At 46.9% G+C, this 20,808-nt stretch overlaps 1 protein-coding gene across 1 annotated transcript in view; it reads left to right on the forward strand.

The window, feature by feature from the left end:
* LOC136137513 (guanylate cyclase soluble subunit beta-2-like) overlaps positions 1–10,635 on the forward strand; it is a 35,636-nt gene extending 25,001 nt beyond the window's left edge. Inside the window, 7 exon segments of the mRNA XM_065895919.1 lie at positions 755–843; positions 845–912; positions 1,458–1,602; positions 7,556–7,710; positions 8,740–8,891; positions 10,182–10,348; positions 10,489–10,635. Of these exon segments, the coding sequence (XP_065751991.1) occupies positions 755–843; positions 845–912; positions 1,458–1,602; positions 7,556–7,710; positions 8,740–8,891; positions 10,182–10,348; positions 10,489–10,635 (923 nt within the window).
* Positions 10,636–20,808: the final 10,173 nt, after the last annotated feature.

Here is a 20,808-nt window from a genome sequence, read left to right on the forward strand (position 1 = left end):
CAGCAAGTGCCAAGGTAAGGCACCATGAAGGTCAATACTGCAGGGTGTTATCCCTAGAACAAGAGGGTACATGGCGAAGTGGTGCCTTCTGAGGCTGGGCAGGTATACCTCTGGTAGTAATCTCCCCTTCGAGTAACTTTCCCTTCCCTTTGGGTCTCCCATAGTTCAGGCTCTGCCTTGGCCCACCTGCCAAGGTCTTCTCTGTAAGCCCGTACCCACCCAATCCATCCTGTCATCCCCCAGCACTCTGCATGTCTCTTTTTTTTTTTTTGTGGTACGCGGGCCTCTCACTGTTGTGGCCTCTCCCGTTGCGGAGCACAGGCTCCAGACGCGCAGGCTCAGCGGCCATGGCTCACGGGCCCAGCAGCTCCGCGGCATGTGGGATCCTCCCGGACCAGGGCACGAACCCTTGTCTCCTGCATCGGCAGGCGGACTCTCAACCACTGAGCCACCAGGGAAGCCCACTCTGCATGTCTTATTGAGTGTTTGTTTGCGTTCTGTCTCCTCACTAGACTAGGAGCTACTTATGGGCAGGGACCCCGTCTGCTTCACGGTATAAGATTCTCCAGCATGATGACCAGATCATAAGAGACAATAAATGTCTGGTGGGTGGATGGTGAATGGTGATGGGCATTCTGGCTCCTTTACTCCAAGGCACAGTCAGATTTGGTTCCCAAAGGGCACTTGAATACAGAATTAGTAGAACTGGTGTTCTCCATCCTTGGCTATCACTGACACCCGGTTTATGTTGCAGGAGAATTTAAAACCTGCACGATTCTCTTCAGCGACGTAGTGACATTTACGAACATCTGTGCTGCCTGTGAACTGATCCAGATGGTGAATAATGCTGAATTTAATGTACTCCAAGTTCGACAGGTTAACCAGTGTCCACGATGTCTACAGAGTAAGCGTGTGGTGCTCTGGGGTGCGTGTCCCTGTGTGCCTAGGCAGGTCACGTACCTGGCGGTGGGTCCTCATTTTCCTCTCCCCTCACTGGTCTGGGGTTTGGTGTGGATGAGAGTGGGGGTGGGAGGAAGAACTAAAAAGGAAGTAGAGGTATTTTAGGATTTTAATTTTGAAAAAATCCTCTTATACTACACAATGCTAAGATTGCCTTTGAGGGGCATACTGTTTTCCCAGAGAATAGTACTCCTTCATTTCAGCAGCAAGTCTAACCTAAATAATGTGGATCTAATACACAGCATCATACAATGACCCCAGGAGCTTTGTCTTCTCTGGAACTTGTCTCCACCAAAAGCAGAAAGCCCTTTTGGCTCCCTCATGGCTGTTTCCTGAGTCATTTTTCTTCTCACCTTTCCCCTCATGCCTCTAGAAAATAACCACCAGCTTTAGTATGGTCCTTCTATCAATACATGGAAAATGACAAAAATATTTAGTGTTATATTTAGTGCATTAAGAAAACCCTCTGAATCCCCCCTTACTGCTGCTCCTTACAGGTGGAAACAATCTGATGCTCATATGGTGGTAGGGGGTGTACCAGTGCCTATTGGAAGCCACGCTCAAAGAATAGCTAACTTTGCCTTGGGGATGAGAATTTCTGCAAAAGAAGTGATGAATCCTGTTACTGGAGAACCCATCCAGGCAGAGAGCAGCTGAGTTCTTTGCTTAATATCAGCCACCTCGCACAAAAAAGTGGAATTCTGTTTATTAGTCTGCTCGGATGGTTACTGGGTATGTGACAGTAATTAAAATGGGTCATTTCTCCCAACTCGTCTCTTCTCTTGCATATGTTACTAAGTAATAGAGATATTAGTCAGGATGTTATTCTCTCGAATTTGAGAAGAGGCTGTGGAGCTCGGGATTGTGATGCGATTCACACTGGCTTCCTTTGTCCATGACCTAGGACAGCGCTGAGCGTGTCTCCTCACTGACTTTGTAGCACTCGATCCATAGGGAGCCAGCTCACTTCTAATTCCTGCCTTTTTGTTCGAGACTTTCAACAAGTGGTTCAGGTTTACTGAACAGCCCACTTTTCTTCGCTTAGGGAAGTTGTATATCCAGCATGCCATCTGACAGGCTTGGAACTCAGGCTGAGGTGTGCAACTGTCTCCAGCCAGCCGTCCAGACACCGGGGTGCCATAAGATATTCAGAATAGCTTTCCCTTCAGCACGTGGCCACGAGCGACACATCTGCTCGCCTTTCTCACAGGAATACAGGAAGCTACTCTTCCACGTACGGAAGTTTGTTCACAGTGTAAAAGTTGGACATATTTGGTGATGAAAAGTAAATGTCTTCTGTCTGCTCGGCTGATCCTAACTGCCTCGCGGTGGCGTAGAGCAGTGTCTCAGTCTTTTAAAATCTAGATCCCTTTCCCACTCCTGTCAGTCAGATCTGCAAAATAAACAGCCAACTAAAAATAAATAAAGCCAATTATAAGATGGAATAGGATTTTCCCAAATGATAATCCCTAGGTAGGAGATTCTGAAAATGCACCACATTCGCCATCACCTCAATGATTTGGAAGCTGAGAAATGCTGCAGGTCCTGGTTATGGTGTCCATGGCAGTTTTCAGAGTAAAAGCTGGCCATGTATCATGTCCATGATACCGGCCCATTGCAAACACACAGATACAGCTGCTGTATAAAACCCCCAATGTAATAAATTAAAAGATCAAGATGGGGGGTAATTAGGGAGAAGAGATAAGAAGGTCAGATACGAGATAAGTGTTTTGTTTAAAGAATTCTAATGTAAGCTGTTGAAGAATAATTGAAAATATACTGTTGTGTAAATAGACAGCATGTGTGTCTGTTTGTGAAGGAGGCGTGGCAACAAAGATAATAATAGTGCTACACCAAAAAGAATGAAATTAAACAATGAATTCCTGGAAACTTGCATCGTGGATTTACCAAGAAAAACACAGGAAAAGATGTTATCCATTCTAAGATAAGAATAGGGACATAGTTAAGAGCATCATTAAATATCCACCAGAAAATGTATACCATGTGGGTTTATTTAAGGAAGGGGGGGGAGAGGGCTGGAAACATGCTCTCTCTTAAGAGAATTGTGCTGCTACTTCTACAGTTTTAAAATTAATATTCATTGAGATCTTGTATTCTTTCATTCATAAAGCCTTTAATACACATTTGCTGAGGTCACACTATGCATGAGTGCTAGGTGCTTTGAAGGATTCAGAGAAATGTATGGCAGATTCCTTTTCCTAGAGAAATTTATAATCTTATTTTAGGGAAAAGAAAATCTAGCATGAAAAGATGAAAAGACAAGTAAGTCTGACTGGGATATTGAAAGCTGCAAGAGAATTCTGATTCCATGCCAGTAGTTAAAAAAATTTAAAAATCACATAGCAAAGAAATATAAATGAACCAAATTCCAGAAAGTGGCAAACCCTTTTGAGGAGGACACCCATGACTGACTACATTCATCCCTTGTAGAGCCCCAGGAGAAGTAATCTACCAGAGGTGAGGGTAAGAAGAAACCAGTCTAAAGTTTAGTGAACTTTTTTTTTTTTTTTTTTTTGCGGTACGCGGGCCTCTCACTGTTGTGGCCTCTCCCGTTGTGGAGCACAGGCTCCGGACGTGCAGGCTCAGCAGCCATGGCTCACGGGCCCAGCCGCTCTGCGGCAAAAGTTTAGTGAACTTTTAATGGCCACCTTGGAGCTGGGATAACAGGTTAGAATTCCAAAGAGCCCGTCTTTGTTAAGTTCTAGCCACAGAGTCGGTACCCATTTACCAACTTTTTCCCCACAGGTCTTCACCAAATGCATAGGTTCATTTGGTCAAAGGCTAGGGATAGGGGAGGAGACCTGAGAGAGATCACCAGTTCCAGAGGAGTGTGGGCCTTTCCCAAATGCAAGGCCGTGGTCCATGGAAGGGTAATGTTAGAGTCGGAGAACTAAGACAAGTTGCTCTGAGGTGCTCTTGACCTTCACCTAGTGCACTACAATGACCCTTTGAAGTCTGGGGGCAGAGAAGAATGGTAGAGAAAAATCTCCCAAGGTGCAGAGAGTCCAGGTGGGAGTAAAGAACAAGGAGACAGCCCAAAATCTCACTGTTGGGCTGTAAAGCAGAAAGAGATCTCCCACAATTCACAAAGCTGGAAGCTTGGCTGGGGTTAGCATAAGGAGGTCCTCAGAACCTTGGTGGTGCTCAGATCCTATGTCCTGCTGGAGAGAAAGTCCTGATCCAGCCTTCATAATATTTAAAACCAGTGCTGCATAGCCAGGACATGGAAGCAACTTACATGTCCATCGACAGATGAATGGATAAAGAAGATGTGGCACATATATACAATGGAATATTACTCAGCCATAAAAAGAAATGAAATTGAGTTATTTGTAATGAGGTGGATGGACCTACAGTCTGCCATACACAGTGAAGTAAGTCAGAAAGAGAAAAACAAATACCATATGCTAACACATATATATGGAATCTAAGAAAAGATGATTCTGATGAACCTAGGGGCAGGACAGGAATAAAGACACAGACGTAGAGAATGGACTTGAGGATACAGGGAGGGGTAAGGGTAGGCTGGGACGAAGTGAGAGAGTAGCATTGACATATATACACTACCAAATGTAAAATAGATAGCTAGTGGGAAGCAGCTGCATAGCACAGGGAGATCAGCTTGGTGCTTTGTGACCATCTAGAGAGGTGGGATAGGGAGGGTGGGAGGGAGGTGCAAGAGGGAGGAGATATGGGGATATATGTATACATAGAGCTGATGCACTTTGTTATACAGCAAAAACTAACACAACATTGTAAAGCAATTATACTCCAATAAAGATGTTAAAAAGAAAAAAGTGCTGAATGGAATCTAACAGTATCTCTGGAAAAAGCCCTGACTTAACTAAAATACAGATTCAATTCACTCAGTTTCCAGTTTAGCAGTCTGCCAGAAGAAGGGGTATAAACTTTTCTGAGGGGTAAATATTACCTATTTCAGTCTCCACTGTACTTTTATACAATTAAATTGTTAAAAATATGAGCTGTAAGAAGAAATGAGAAAATGGTGGTGTGGTGTGTAGCCAAGAGAAAAATAGTCAATAGAAGCAGATCCAGAGATGGCCAGATGTTGGAATTATCAGACAGTCTTTAAAATAACTTTGATAAATATGTTAAAGAATCTGCTGGAAAAGGGGAACAACACATTTGAACTGATGAGATATACATATACACTACTTATCTATCCATCCCATGGAAGTGAAAACCAAGATGTCAGAAATCAGAAGAATTCAATGTATGGGCTTAAAAGCAGCTAGACACAGTAGAGGAAAGGATCAGGAATTTTGAAGTCAGAGCAATAGAAATTATTCAAACTGACACATAAAGAAGAAAACAGGGTGAAAAAAGTGGAATAGAGCATCCTAGATCTGCAGGATATCGACTGGGCTACCATATGTGCACTGGAGTACTAGAAGGAGAATAGAATGAGAACGGGTCAGAAGAAATATTTGAAGAGACAATGGTTGAGAATTTCCCAGCACTGATGGAGGATATCAACCCACATATTCAAGAGCTAAAGAAACCCAAATTGGATAAATTCAAAGAAGCGCACTTCTAGTCAAATATACCAAAATCCCCACCCCAGTGCAATAAGGCAAGAAAAAGAAAAATAAGACGTAAGTATTGGAAAGGAAAAAGTAAATTTATTGTTATTCATAAACCAAACAATGGTGCACCTAGAAAATCCTATAGGAACTGCAGTAAACTACCAGATCTTGTAAGTTTACCAAGATCACAGGATATAAGAGCAGTATACAAAAATTAGTTGAATTTCTATATACTAAGGATAAACAAATTGGAAAATAAAAATAGACTGTTTCAAATGTTGAAAAATAACAAAATTGGAGGACTTACACTACCTAATTTCAAGATTTATTTTAAAGCTGCAGTAATAAAGACAGTGGAATTGGCAGAAGTACAGACAAATGGATCACTGGTGCAATATATAGTGCCCAGCAATTGACTACTTATTTAAGGACAATTGATTTTTGACCAAAGTACCAAATCAGTTGAGTGGAGAAGGAATCTCTTCTTAAGAAGTGGGTTCTGGGCTTCCCTGGTGGTGCAGTGGTTGAGAGTCCGCCTGCTGATGCAGGGGACGCGGGTTCGTGCCCCGGTCCAGGAAGATCCCACATGCTGCGGAGCAGCTGGGCCCGTGAGCCATGGCCACTGAGCCTGTGTGTCCGGAGCCTGTGCTCCGCAATGGGAGAGGCCACAACAGTGAGAGGCCAGCATACCGCAAAAAAAAAAAAAAAAAAAAAGGTGGGTTCTGTTACAATTGAATATACATACGGGAAGAAAAATGAACCTCAATCCTACTTCACTCCATTTATAAAAATTAATTTGATATATATTACAGACCTAAATGATAGAACCATAAAGTTTCTTGAAGGAAATATGAAGAATAGCTTCATGACTTTGAAGTAAGCAATGATTTCTTAGTGCTTCAAAAAGCACAAACTATGAAAGCAAAACAGTGGTTAACCTCATTGTTCTAAGCCAAATTGTGTTCCCTTTGAAATTCATATGCTGATGCTTTAACCGCCAGTACCTCAGAATGTGACTGTATTGGGAGATAGGACCTTTAAAGAGGTAACAAGTCAAAATCAGGCTGTTAGGGTGGGTTCTAATCCAATCTGACTGGTGTCCTTATAAGAAGAGAAATTTGGATACATGAAGAGATACCAAGAATGTGTGTGCACAGAGAAAAACTATGTGAGGACACAGCAAGAAGACTGCCATCTGCAAGCGAAGCAGAGAGACCTCAGGAGAAACCAAACCTGCTGACCCCTTGATCTTGGACTTCCAGACTCCAGAACTGTGAGAAAGTAAATTTCTGTTGTTTAAACCACTTAGTTTGTGGTATTTTGTTAACCCTAGCAAACTAATACATTCATTGAAATTAAAAATTTCTGCTTATTAAGGAAAATGCATATATAAAAATCACAGAATGGGAAAAATATTTGTAATACAAGTATACATCTGCCTTGTGATCCAGGAATTCTATTTCTTGGTATTTTCCTGAGAAAAATGAAAAGTGTACGTCCATGAAAAGGTCTGTAAAAGAATGTTCACAACGGCTCCAAATGGGAAATAACCTAAATGTTTGTGAAGAGAAGACTGGACATAATAAATTGTGATATATTCTTACAGTAGACTAATATTTAGAAATAAAAGAATGAACTACTGATACATATAACAGTATGGGTGAATCTTAAAAACATTGATTTGGATAAATGAAGTCTGATACAAAACAGAATATACTATATGACTCCATTTATGTGAAGTTGCAGAACAGGCAAATTCATCTCTGGGAGAAGAAATAAGAAAGTGGTGACCTCTGCAGGGAGGGATGGACCTTAACTGGAAAGGGGCACAAGATAATTTTGCAAAGGTGATGGACCTAGTCTGTATTTTATTTTGGATGGTGGCTACAGGGATATTTGCCAAACTCGTGGAGCTAAATACTTTAAGGTCTGCATTTTATGTATGCCTTTTATGTAAATTATACCTTAATTTAAAAATAAAAACAAGAGTATCTGATGGTCCCTTTTCAGTGAGATTCTCTCTGCAGATCAGAGTGGGCATCCCTACGGCACCAGTCTTGGCAGGTGTCATGGGGGACAAGATGCCTTGGAACTGCTTGTTTGGTGACACTGTGAATACAGTCTGTAGGATGGAAAGTCACGGGCTTCCCAACAAAGTGCATCTCAGCCCCAGGGCCTGCAGGTAACCATTCACTTATTCATGCCTCTCTTTGTCCCTTTTTCTTCCAGAACGTACAGAGTGCCTAGTAGCCACCAGATGGGGGTAGTGGAGGAAGCCTGTGTTTTTCCTTCCATGCCACACTTACAGAGGACATTGTGGCAGACAATATTGTTGAGCCTCTACTATAAGATAGTTTTTGCTCTCAAGGAGCATATGGTGCAGTTCAGGGATTGGCAAATTATAGTCACAGGCCGTATCTCGGCTGTTGCTTGTTTTTGTAAATAAAGTTTTATTGAAACACAGCCAGGATCTTTATTTACATATTATCTACGGCTGCTTTCATGCTACAACAGCAGTTGTGTCTGTATGGGATTAAAGCAGAAGATAATCAAGTGAGACAGTTTTTACTTCTATTTAGGATGGAAGAGACCTTGGCGTGCTGGCAGGCTGAGGGGAGGTGGCAAGTGAAGAAGGAGCTGAAGATAAGGGAAGAGGTGGTCCAGGGCACCAAGCGTTGAGGAGGTCGGAAGGGAGTGTTGGTGGGATGCCCTTGAACAAGACATCCTCTCAGGTTGGGGGAAAGGATGGGTGTGGTCAATGGGATGAGAAGGTGCAGGGTCTCCGCTCTAAGGGTTGTAATTTTGTGGATGGATCACGTCACGAAGTAGGAGGCATGGTCAGCAGCGTGAGGGTGGGGAGGGCAGGTGCTAAATGCGGGAACGTGATGAGCATGGTGAAGGTCTGCAATCTCCACAAAACTGGCCAAGGACGAGGGAAGGTTGATGAGTGCTGAGCCCTGGCTGAGGCAGCTGGCCATGAATCTGAAACGTTGCTGGTCTGCACCGTTCTGTGGTTTGTCTCCAACATCTCTCAGCAGCCAGTAAATACATAAGCAACTCCACGTTTCGTAGTCATCCCGCAGCCCTGTCCCTTTGCATGGTCCCCTCCCTGTACTTCTCTTCTCGCATCACCCTTCCCATTGCAGCTGACTCTCAAGTTGCAGACCTGTGATCTTTGGATATCAGGGGCATTTTTCTTTTCTCTGGGCAGAGCCCTGGAAAATCAAGGTTTTGAAATAATTGAGAGGGGTGAAATTGAAGTGAAAGGGAAAGGGAAAATGACCACAAACTTTGTGATCCAGAACTTGAATGCTTCAGAGGATGAGATCATGGAGAGACCTCAAACTCGGTTTGATCCTGAGGGTAAGCAAAAAAGATAAGCCTCGTCATTTGTGCTGAATGTTTGGTTTTTTTTCCTCACTAACAACTTCAGCTGTGTTTAGTGAGCTCCTTGGGTTTGAGGGCCAGCATGGGTACCATCCCTGCCCACGCCCACGCTGCAACCTTCCATTTGGTAACAGCCCCTGAGGATCCCTGCGACCAGTTTGCCCTGAACACTCTTCTGTTGCATCCTGGATGTTACGATGTCTCTTGAGTTGGCCTGATGGAACCAGCCTAAAGGGTCCCTCATGCGTTTGTTTTCAAGGTTCTTCCCTGTCCAAGGAAGGGGCTTTTCTCTCATCCTCTCCTGCAGCAGGGGGAGGATTTCCCTCTGCTCTTCAGCCTCCAGAGAGGCTCCAGACAGGCTTTCTTCACACACTGGCAGCTTCCACCTTCCTCATTGTCTGTTGGCTTTGAAAACAGGGAAGAAAGACAAAATCTGTGACTCACCTGGCTCCAGTGACGGCAAGAGAGTGAATTTAGGTTAAAACACCATTTGGCTGGAGTCCACCAAAGAGGCCTCCTTCAGCTGTATGGAGGAGCGCATCCCCCCACACGGTCAGGGTTTCTTAACAACCACCCTAGTTAATGCTGGGAAATGCTGGCCTCAAGGGGAGACCCAGTAGCCGAAGGCAAACCTTCCTGAACCTCTGAAGCAAACTGGTAAAGGAAATGGATTCATTCTGACAGAAGCTAATCTTTAGCTGCTCCTGGAGCCTGCAGAGGAAAATCTCTAAATCCAGAGGTTCCTCGTGTATGTAGCTAATTTAGGAAGGATGTCTCTTTGGGACAAATGAATTATAGTTACTCTTTTTAAAAGTGGGGCTATACCAATGAAGAGATAGAAATTTGAAAGCTTTTTAAATGGTTTTGGTGGTGCTGTCATTCCAATAGCAGCTCACCTTAGCATGCCTGTGAGCTGTGACTGGTTTGGGCCACATTTTATTGCTGGAGACAGACACTTGAGATAGAAAGATCTAAGTTAAAAAGTAGAAATAGCTTTGGCTAATAAGAACCAGGAGCCACCCTCATTAGAGTTTCTGAATTTCTAGGCTCTGGGTGCTTCACCCACCGACATCACTGGTCCTTCTCACCAGCCAGTCCTCCCCACAAGACAGAGGGCTGTACGGGGTTAACAAACTAGGTGTGCCTAGCTCAAACCCGAGACCACTTCCTCCCAGACCCCCCCCTGCGGGTGGCTCTCAAGCTGGAAATTTGAGAAACAGGATTCTAGAACATGGTCTGGGTCGGTAGAATCTAACCCACTTTCAGTTCTGAGCTGGAAACAAAACAAAACAGCAATGAGTAAGGATGTCTTGGTTGAAGATCTCAAGGTGGACCCTGAGAAAGAGGACAGGAGAGGATGTGAAAAGGGCGGAGGGGACAGCCCCTCCCGGACCCCAAACAGTGTCTGGTGCAAAATGGGAAAAGGCACCCAGGTAGGTAGGGGGTAGGTAGCCCCCGGTTATGGCTTATAATAGAGGAAAGTCACCCCTTCCTCTGGGCGGATGTCAGCCCCCATCTCTCTCTCTTTATTTTTCATGCTTCTCTTATATTTCCCTCACTTTTTCCCTATCAGCCTAGGATTTCCCACGTTGAGTCTTGGCTGTCAAGCTCCGGGGAAGGGGGGTCTGTGCCCTTCCTCTCCCCTCCCCACATCCGCACCGGGGTGCAGCTCCAGCAGAAACAGGAAGGCCGGGATCCCTCAGGGGAGACCCCGTGCTGACACTGCTCCCTCAGTGTCCAGGGCGTCCGAGAATGTGACCCGTGAGCCTCCAGGGGCCACGGGACATTCCCCCACGCGGCTGGATCAGCCTCTCAGAGCCCGGGATGGAGGAGGGGAAACAGAAAGACTGCCGCGCGCGGGGTGCTCTCTCCAAGCTGCGTCCTCCCTCAGGTCATCCCTGGGGGACGCCCACGGGCTCTGAGTGCCTCGCGGAGGCCTGAAAGGCCGAGCAGTTGAACTGGAGGGGAGCCGGGTGTGCGCTGGGGGCGGGGCCTGGGCAGTGCTCTTCCGGGTCCTCCGTGCGTGACCTGCGTGGGGAGCGCCCTGGGGCTGCTGCCTTCCGCGGCAGTTAGGAAGGCCCCGCCTGGGCGCCTGCTCGGAGGCCTTCCCCTCGTGCTTTTCTTGCGGAAGCGAGTGCTCAGGGACGTCGAGACAGCGGAACTCTGGCCGTCACGAGGTCCGCAGACAGCCGGCAGCTGCTCCCCAAGAGTGAAACAGCCCGCGGTGAGTAACCCAGACGGTTAGAGAGCCTCCCAGCGCTGCCGCGGCCTCAGAGGCCCGGCTCCCGGGGAGGGGAAAGGGCCGGAGTGGGGCAGCTCAGGTGGAGTTTGGGGCCCCGGGCGGGGCAGGATGCTTCTGTGTTTTGAGGAAGCTTTTTAAAAAATGGTCCCTCAACCCGCCCAGCTCCCCGCCGCAAGTGTCGCAAGTGGGAGTCTCTCATTATGAAAAGGGCCCTCTCTGCCCCCTCCAAAAGAACCTGTGATCCTCAGAAAAACTTCTTAGCCCCCGTGAACCCACAAAATGAAGTTTCTCTGCACGCGGTGCCCTCGGTGGCACGCTGCCTGTGAGGGAGGGGTGCTGGAGACCTCCCGGTACCGCGTGGTGCTCCCCTAGACACCTCAGAGCATGGACCCCACCACAAAGCCCGGCGCAGGGACCCTCTTTGCCTCGTTGTCCCTGAAGGCGGTGGAAATGAGGGTTTCTCTCAATTCATGCTTCCCCTCGACTGCCCTCAGGAGCCCTTCTCAGGACTGACACAGAGGGGTCCCAGCGGAGTGCTGGAGGACCAGGGACGGGCTTGCAGAACGAACCACTGTAGCAGCAGGCCCGCCGCCCTCTCCTTTCTGGCTTCGTGCTGCCACTGCCTCCTTCTCCCTTTCTGGAAACCCCATTTAGGGTTCGGTGATCCTAGTGGAGTTAAGCTTTTGAGGCAAAGCAGCAGTGTGTGTCTGTTACAAAGGATCGCGTCCCAGGGATCTTTCAAGAACCATCCCTGGTCACTGAGACAATTTCATAAGACAAATGAGACAATCCACGTGAAGAGTTAGAACAGCTTAATAATCCTTGCAAAGAGTTAGCTATCGTTTTTTTAATAGACATCTCTTAGGTTGAGTGTCGCTTGAGCCCTTGGCGTTGAGCACTGCCCCAGTGCCTGTACACTTCCCTCTAGTTTGATCCCAGAACATGAGGTTGAGGGAATGACCAGCACCCTTCTGTTCAATTCCAGTGAAAGGAGACAGAGCAAAACTTCCCTTGCTCTGATCTGGGGGCAGGTAGAATCTTGGATTCTGGAGCATGAGAAGCTCAAAGCAGACTTCTCGCCATCACCCAGAGGCGTTTTCCTCCCCTCCCTGCTCCCTACCTGCTTGCAGTTAACATGTTCCTGACAGTGTTCACGCCCTGAACAGTTGTCTAATGCTATTACAGTTTGGAATGTAACATTCATAGATTCATTCAGTAATGTTTCTTGATGCTCCAGGAATGCAGAGAGTGGAGGCCAGGCATTATGTGGGATCTGTGATGTTCCTCGGACTAAACACATGAGGTCCCTGCCTTCACACAGCTTGGGTTTTAGTAGAGGGAGACAGCCAACATGTAACAAAATAAATGAGATCATTTCAGGTAGTGATAAGCGTTAAGAAGGAAATAAAACTGAGTAATGGAGAAGAGGGCCAAGAAGGTATCTTGGAGGGAGCAGCATTCTTGGAGGGTAAGAGCCACTCGGCTCTCCAGGTGCGGGCTTCTGGGCGGCACCATGCTCTAAGGCAGACACAAGCTTGGCAAGTTCACAGGGTAGTAAGAGGGCCAGTGTGTCTAGAGAGGGATGGGAGGGGAAGGGAGCTGGAGGGGACGAAGTCAGGGAGGTGGGCAGAGCCGTGGAAAGCCTGGCCTTGCGCTTCCCTATCTACACACAAGAAGTGTGAGCATGAAGTACGGGACAAGCTAGGAGCTGCTGGGTCTCCATGGGGACACCCAAGGGGAGAAGACCTCTGCCATCGGTATTCCTCAATGGCTGCTCCATAAACAGCTCAGAGCAGGAGCCCTAAGAACGCCTGCTCCAGGAAGGCGAAGAGATTCATTTTTCAAACTTCTGCTGCGTAAGGGGGTGCCTCCATGGGAGAAACCAACAGGGCTGGGCAGGGCTGGCCTCTGGCTTAGAGGTGAGAGACAAATTTCTCATCTGGGACCCTGATGTAGTACCTCTTTTAACTGCTGCTTCCCTGGACAAAAACTAAACCCAACAGCAAGAGAAGGGGAACCTGAGGCCACCTCGGTTTGGCGGGTGGGGGGAACTGATATTAGTTGTCCTGGGCATTTTACCCACATGATCGTATTTGATGCAAGTCCTGTGCTACACCAGTCCCATGCCTAGTCCCATAAGAGAGGCAGGAAACTTGAAGTTCAGAAAGGTGGTATAATTTGTACACGGTCGCACAACCAGCAAGTGGAGGAAGCCAGACGCTCCTCAGGCTGTCTGTCTGCGGCAGCCCACATCCATGGGAGCCCTCCTTCAGGAAGAGACCAGGTCGATTTCAGAGTTTCCCCAGGCATAGGCAGCTGCACTTGGACTTCTTGGCTTCAGGATGGCCCAGCCATGTTTGCGTCGGATCCTCTGAGCCCCATCTGAACAGGTTTCTGATTGTTGGGTGTGATTAGCGGAGTTGTGAACAAGGAATAGCTCACGCGCTGGGGCTGAATGGGAAACCGTGTCTCGTGAGCTGGAGGCCTGGGGAAATGAGGACAAAGCCAGCTGGGCCGTGGGCCTCAGGCGAGCCCCCCAGACCCAGACCCACTGAATCAGGAAGTGCTTTTAACGGCTTCTGCAGGTGCTCTGAGTTCCAGTTCGCCAGGCTTCTTATCACTGATTCTGCCTTGAGGGATTCGTGTCACCTGCCCCCAGGGCCTGCCTTTTCCTTTTCATCCTGGTTGAGGTCCCAGTTCTCCTGGGTTTCTAGCTACATCTGATAATGTCCTGCTTAGCTCTAGGTAGGTGAGGGCTGCCCCAACTCTCACCTCCAGTCCTGGGCCCCTCTGTGGGCGTCATCCTGGGAAAGGGTTCCCATCAGGCACCACCAGTCTGGCAGGACTCCCTCCGAAGGTAAGGCTGTTGGGTCTCGATACCTCAGAGACCAGCCTGTTTCCCAACGTCAGGATGCCAGTCGAGGCTCTCCTTACCGATCAACCTCACCAGGCTGTCACCTGCTTGCCAGGCCTGCGACTGCTCCGCAGGGGCACGCATTTCCCTCTGACTGGGCTCCAGCGCCGCGCCTCCCTCTCCCTGGGAGAACCCTGGCTCCTGAAGACTCCCCCGGGGCCTGGGCAGTCCGTGGAGCTGCAGGGGCGAGGCACGACCCACAGAGCCCTCTATGAGGGCAGCTGAGACGGACCGCCCTCCTCAGCCCTCTCTGCCGGTCAGCCGGGAAGCCCAGCCAGCGCCCGCGGGGCGGCAGGAACCTCTCCAGCCGGACCCAGGCCTGCAGGCTCCACCCAGGACCTCATTTGCACTTCAATAACACGCTTTTCTTGCACTCCGCTCTGTAGCTGGGTGTTAGATGTGTCAGTGGAGAGACTCCCCAGCGCAATTAAACGGGAGTATTGAGCCGGAGAGAAATCATGTGTTTGACTCGGATATTTAAGCAACCACCTTTCAGTATTGACTAAAAAATTGGCCTTCCAGCTGTCCCTGCTGGCAGGCTCTTCTGGCATCTCTTCAGACCCCTGTTAATGTGTTTTTCAAATTTCAACTTGCTTCAACTTGTCTCCAAGCTGATTCCCCCAACGATTATCATAATGGATTCCAGGCTGACCCGCGTACGGCGCTAAGGCAGGCAGCCCGGGCTCCTCCCTGGAGGCAACTCCTCCCCATAAATCACAGGCCGTGGGTGTCCACTTGCTGGGTTCACGGCAGGTTAAATCAGCTCGGAGGAGTTCTTACAACAATTCCTAATCGTTCTGGAGAACTTTAGTGCTGAGGGTCTCTCTCCTGACTGAGTTTAAGCAGCATGCCTGCTGGGGAACTTGCTGATTCCCTTCATATTTTACTCACTCTTCCCAACAGGAAGAACTTTCCCACCCCCATGGGTAATTCTTGGATGGGTTTGTGGTCACTTAATTGCCAGGGTCCTTGCCCCTGGCTTTACAGAGTCTTGACGATACAAGTGCCTTTCCCAGATGTGTCCAACGAGCTGAGATCCAGCTGGTTTGGAGCCCGGCTGCGGAACCTGGGCCCTCGTTCTCGGCTCCAAAGCTTTTCAACAGCTTTTCTGAGGCCTTCATAAGCATGGCTGTCAAACTCTCCCAGTCTCTTCTACTTGGGGCTGATGAATGGCATAGCCATTTTTAACCTCAGGCTTTCTAGAAGTTGACCTGTTAACCCAGCAACGCTCCATAGAGGGAAGATCCTGGGAGGTGTAAATGAACTCTTTACAAATCAGCAGGTAAATACTGGAGGAACATACGACTTTTGGGTAAAGTCACTGGTTGTCAGCTTTGGTATCATTGGCCGGGATGTGGCATCAGAGCTGTGGGTGGGAGGCAGCCGTGGGTGGGAGGGCATCAGAATCACCTGTGGTTGACAGTACAGGTGGCAGGGCCTGTGCAGAGAGTGACTCAGCAGGTCCAGAAAAGGGGTTGTTCCGCTCTGGTTGGTCAGCCACCTCCACGGGGCAGTCGGATGAGCTGCTGGGCTCAGGAACTGTTGTCATAGTGGAAAGAGCATTGGCCCTTAATCAGAATTCCTGGGCCTGGATCCAGGTCCTGATATCCAGTCACCAGCTGTGTCACTTGGGGCGAGCCTCAGCCTCTTCGCTTCATTTTTCTCATCCTGAAGGCACAGGTGATAGAGTGCCTGCTTTACGAGGGAGGTGGCTTTGAGGAACATATGAGATACTGTGTATCATCCGAAAGCTGTAAAGTGCTGAAGACAGGTCAGGTATGCCGACTGCTTAATCACTTAGGGACCCTATTGTTGACAATTCATTCACTTAACAAATATGTGAGTCTTGGCACAAAACTCTAAGTGGTACTACAGGGGTTAAAAATATAATACTGGTTTGCCGCACACAGGGAGCTTTAGATCAGCAGGCAGAAGGAGAGCCATAGGCAAGGTGAGCGCAGGGTGTTACAGGGCTGACGGCGAGCACAGGTGAGGCTGGAGACACACCGAGGACTTGAAAGACTCTTAGAGGACGTGCAGGTGACAGCAGGAATGGGCATGGCAAGGATGTGGCCTCTGCTCTGGTCCCTGGAGAATGCAGGGGCTTCTGGAAGCTGGAGATGTAGTTATTCCAGGGCATGGCCTCTTTTGCCCATGGACAGAAATAGGAAGCAAGGGGGTGGGTGATCCTAGAATGGCAACCCCTCCCCCAAGTGTGGAGACTCCATTGAACCCTTTTCATCACTAGGATAAAATTCTCTCACTGATGGTGTCTCCCTCCACAAATATTTCTAGCATCCATGGCTCCTTTCTCTGTTCACACCCATGAACACTATGGTGTGGTCAGCCTGCCCTCCCCACAGAGCAGGTCGATTTGTTGGAAAATTAACCCCGATGGGACCAAGCAGGAGGAGATAAGGTGCTCCTCACATGTGGAGACCCCGCAGAATAAAGGCCAGAGCAGGGCAGGGTGGGAGTTACGGGTGGGGTGGGAGGGAAAGGCCAGCAACCGTCCCTGTCTGGGAAGGACCGGGATGGGGTACTGGGGAGACCCGACAGAGTCTGACTTCAGGCTCCAGCCAAGCCCCCTCCCCAGTGGGGGAGGATCAGTACTGAAACCAAGTTGTGATTTCCCATATCTGATTCTATCTAGGAGGTTAGAAACAGGTGCAGAAATGCAGACAAGGAATTATTTTAATTGCAAAAGTAAGAATCCCTTCTTGTAACCCCAAATCCTATCATATCCTTTATGACCACAGAGCCCTGCCTGTAACGTCCAGGCGATGACCCAAATCCCATGTATATTCCCCAAGACAACAGCGTTCTCCCAGACTCCACCTTGCTATCACTTCTGCACTGCTCCCCCCGCTCCCCCCGGCCAAGTTCACATTTGACAACATAGCATGTGTGATGGCTGTTTTCCAAACGGGAAGATTTCTTCTGCTACCACTCTTTTCATTTAATCCATTCTTAATCTACGTTGAAATGGGTTTCTGTGCTGCTTTTAATTATTTATTGGGCTGTGTTAGTTTGCTCAACTAAGGATTGTTTATTCATTTACGTTATAGAAGGAATTATTATTTTTTATAACCAGAAAGTGCAGATAAACTGAAAGAAGAAAACAAAAGCACCTGTTAATTCCATCACCCAGAGAGACTGTTGTTAAAATTTTGGTGCCCATCCTCCCAGACTTGTGTGTGAGGGTATGTGTGTACACGTGTACTTTTTGTTACAGAATTGGGATTATCACATATACCGTTTGGTAAATTAGCAGGTGATGCATTTCTTTCCTTTAAACATTTAAAACATTTCAAAACACATTTCGAGTTTTATAAAAAAAAAAATAATGTGCTTGAAATGGTACACTTATTTCCCATGGTGCTACACACCAAAAGCCACATTTACTTTGTATTGAATGAAACCCCAATTATCTTGTACTTCTGCACATTTGCATCCATTTCTGATGACCCTGATATTCTGAAGTTGCCTCTGAATTTTCCAAGAAGGACTAACCGAGTTCAATTTAGCTTTGGTATTTAGATTATTCCTGGTGTCTAGATATTAGTAATCCATGGAAGATGTACATTGTAATTCTCAATTAGTCAGAAAACGTGATTAGCCAGAATGCTGCATTTCCTAACTCTGCCCGATAATGAGCATTAAACTGTAGCAAAGTGATGCTCCTAATAGGCAGTCCTCAGGGGCTGTGAGGCAGTGGTCTCATGGGAGCAAAAGACGATGAATGAGAATTTATCTCAAGTAAACAAGGAAATTCTTCCACCATCTGGATTGTGGAATTGCACTGGGGTAAAATGTCAAATATATATGTGTAGAAATTCCAAGAGAGTCTTGCAATTCCATGTTGAAGTCTCCTTTGAATTGTCAGGCAGCATGAACTCAAAATTTGGCCTGTCCAGCTTTCAGTAGGCCATCTCAGTTCTTTCCCCAACACAATCCTAGCTGGTCGTCTTTCTCTCACTGTTAATCAGGGGATTTTTTCTCAAGGAGAGAAAGGGGAGAGTTTCATAGGAGTGAAATGGGAGTAGATATGGAGGAGGACCACAGTTAAGACACAAGTGAGAAAATGAGACACGGCCAGGTTAGAAGAGAGAAAATTGTGCTGTGGATGCAAGGGAACGGAATCAGCAGTGAAAAGCTAAGTTGAAAATTTTTTGAGAAGAGAAATTGGAAGAAAAACATGAAAAGGTGTTGCATAAAGGGGAGACTGAGAGATTTGTGAAATATTATTTCCTAGTGTTGAGTTTACGTCCAAAATTTTTTGTGAGAGGTTAAACCAGAAAATAGATTATTCATCCTGGTTACAAAGAAATCTTGGTGCCGTCTGGAAGCAGGAGCACATCAGAAACAGAGCCTGACTGTCGATAGGTAAAGAGACAGTTTTCTTTGCTATATTCCCTCTTTTTATTTTTATTTTTTTTAAAGCATCTCCAACTCCTTCTTGTTCAGTTTTTTATTTTTGTTAGGGTAACCCCTACTTGGGGTACAAAGACAAACCAAATAAGTTCTGTGATCACAGTACTACTTTGTGGAGATTTTCTCTCATAGGTTCTTATAACATTTCTGTGAGTTGAGTAGGAGACGGATGTATGGTCTAGTATCCTGTTACATCTGGAGGAGCTGAGGCACAGGGAGACACTAGATGGGGAGGCTGAATCCTTTTCTGATGCTGATGGGCAAACTGGAGGCAGTACTACTTTTTCTCAGTAGAAAAAAACCCTACATTCCCATCTGTAATCAGTTCCTTTTTCCTTTGTTTGCAATGGTGCCAAAACAAAACTGAATTCAGACTTTTCAAACATACTGTCCTTATCATTTATCCTGAATGTTTCCATTTTTGAAAAATTCAATTCCTTTTAAAATTATAATAGGGCTTACATCTCAAAGAAAAACAATACTGCAATGAACTCTGTAATTCAAAGTGAAAGGGATAAAGGGTATTTGGAAAAAGACTAGTAGTGAATTAGCAAAAAAACAAAACCAAAATCCCACCCCATATGGGAATAATCTATTTCCAAAGAGCATAAAATACTGCTGAGCAGGAGTCAGTCTTTTGCATGTGTGTGGAGTGGGGTGGGATGTGCCATGATGTGCAAATGAACCTGTACTTAATGACAACTCCACTTAGCCAGCTCTTGTCTAAACCCATACCTTATACAAATGCCGCATCTGAGGGGCTTATGAACCTTGTCAGTTTAGCCCCAACTTCTGCACGAGCAAACTACTCCATATGAATCATCATCCAGAGTTGCCCCAGTGACATGGTTCTAGATCTGCCAAATTCTCACCTCATCCTGGGCCTGAGACTGGGGAAAGGTCCAGTAGCCCACGTTTTTCCACATGTGTCATCAATTATGTTCATTAATGACCAGTCCATTAGCAAATTGAACTTGCCTCCATCTGATTGTTTTGTGCTAAAAATTACCCATTGCTTTTAGGATCTTAAAACAGAGGTAATCACTGATCCAGGTTCAGGAGGAAGGGAGGTGCTAACAGCCCCTAATGGCAAAGGAAGTCATTCATTCGTTTGGGGACAGAAGGCTGGAGACGAAGCCCCGCCTGCATTTCCTGATTTTTAGAACTCTGGAGCTTCAAATCAAATATGGGAGCCTCTCTGAACTTGAGCGTCTCTGGAACAATGATTAGTGTAAAAAAAAAAAAAAAAAAAGAAATGGGAATATAGATTACTTTAAAATCTTCGATGCTGACCTCTCCAAATGAAAGTGTAGGGTGAGCAGGAGATGTGTCTCTACCCAGCCTCCTTGTTTCCATTCCTTCCGAGTCCCGCTACCTCCCTCCTTGTTGTGGCTCACAGACCCAGGTTCTTTTTCGGTGCCTCCCCCATGGGCTCCTTCCCATACTTAGAAATAAGAATTGGCATCTTTGAGTTTGTGCTGTGTGTGGGGCATTGTGTACTCACTTTGTAGAAGGCATCTAATTTAATTATCACAGCAACCCTGGGAGGAGGGTATAATCGTTATTTCCCCACTTTTCAGATGAGGACAAACGAGGCCCAGAGAGGTTAGTGATGAACCATGGCAGCACTGGGTCTGAACCCTGTGTGTATGGATGCTCAGACCTCGTAGACAGTCACAGGGCAGCAGGTATGGAGGCTCAATGCTGTTATGTGAGTTAGGCACGAGTAAAGATTTGGTAAGTGAACAACAAGATGACACAGCCTCAGACAAAAGATGTAACAAGGCAGATAGGTCTGAATGGACCTTTGTGGCCTCAGCTGTGAAGATGTTCTCTTGCTCAGGAGGTCGCAAAGTAAGCCCATGGTGTCCACTCTGTTCCCTGGGGCTGGGCTCAGACAGAACCCCTGACCCGCGACCAGTCTGAGGCCTGACTGTTCGGCTCACCCCTCTGTCTTGTTGCAGCTTCTGACTAGTTGGCACCCGGAGGGAGTCCAGTGGAGGGACAGGAATCCGTGGAGGCAGCTGACGGACAGTGGTCTTCAGCTCAAAGGTACATCGCTTTCCTAAAGACACGCTGCTGTCTGGTTTCTGTGCTTTGTTGTGACAGGGAAACATGAACCCCTTGGGTTAATTTTTCCCCTGCTCAGTTTAATGGCAGCAAAGAAAAGTAACTTCATTTCTCAGCTCAAGACTTCTTAAGCTGCATCTCTTCCTCATTGTCCCTTTGAGAATAAAGGTCTAGAAATGAAACACAATCCTGACAAGTTTGGAAAATGTGCTTTCACAGTCTCAGTTCAAAGC

This window comes from Phocoena phocoena, chromosome 18 (assembly GCF_963924675.1).
Source record: "Phocoena phocoena chromosome 18, mPhoPho1.1, whole genome shotgun sequence".
Taxonomy (NCBI): Eukaryota; Metazoa; Chordata; class Mammalia; order Artiodactyla; family Phocoenidae; genus Phocoena; species Phocoena phocoena.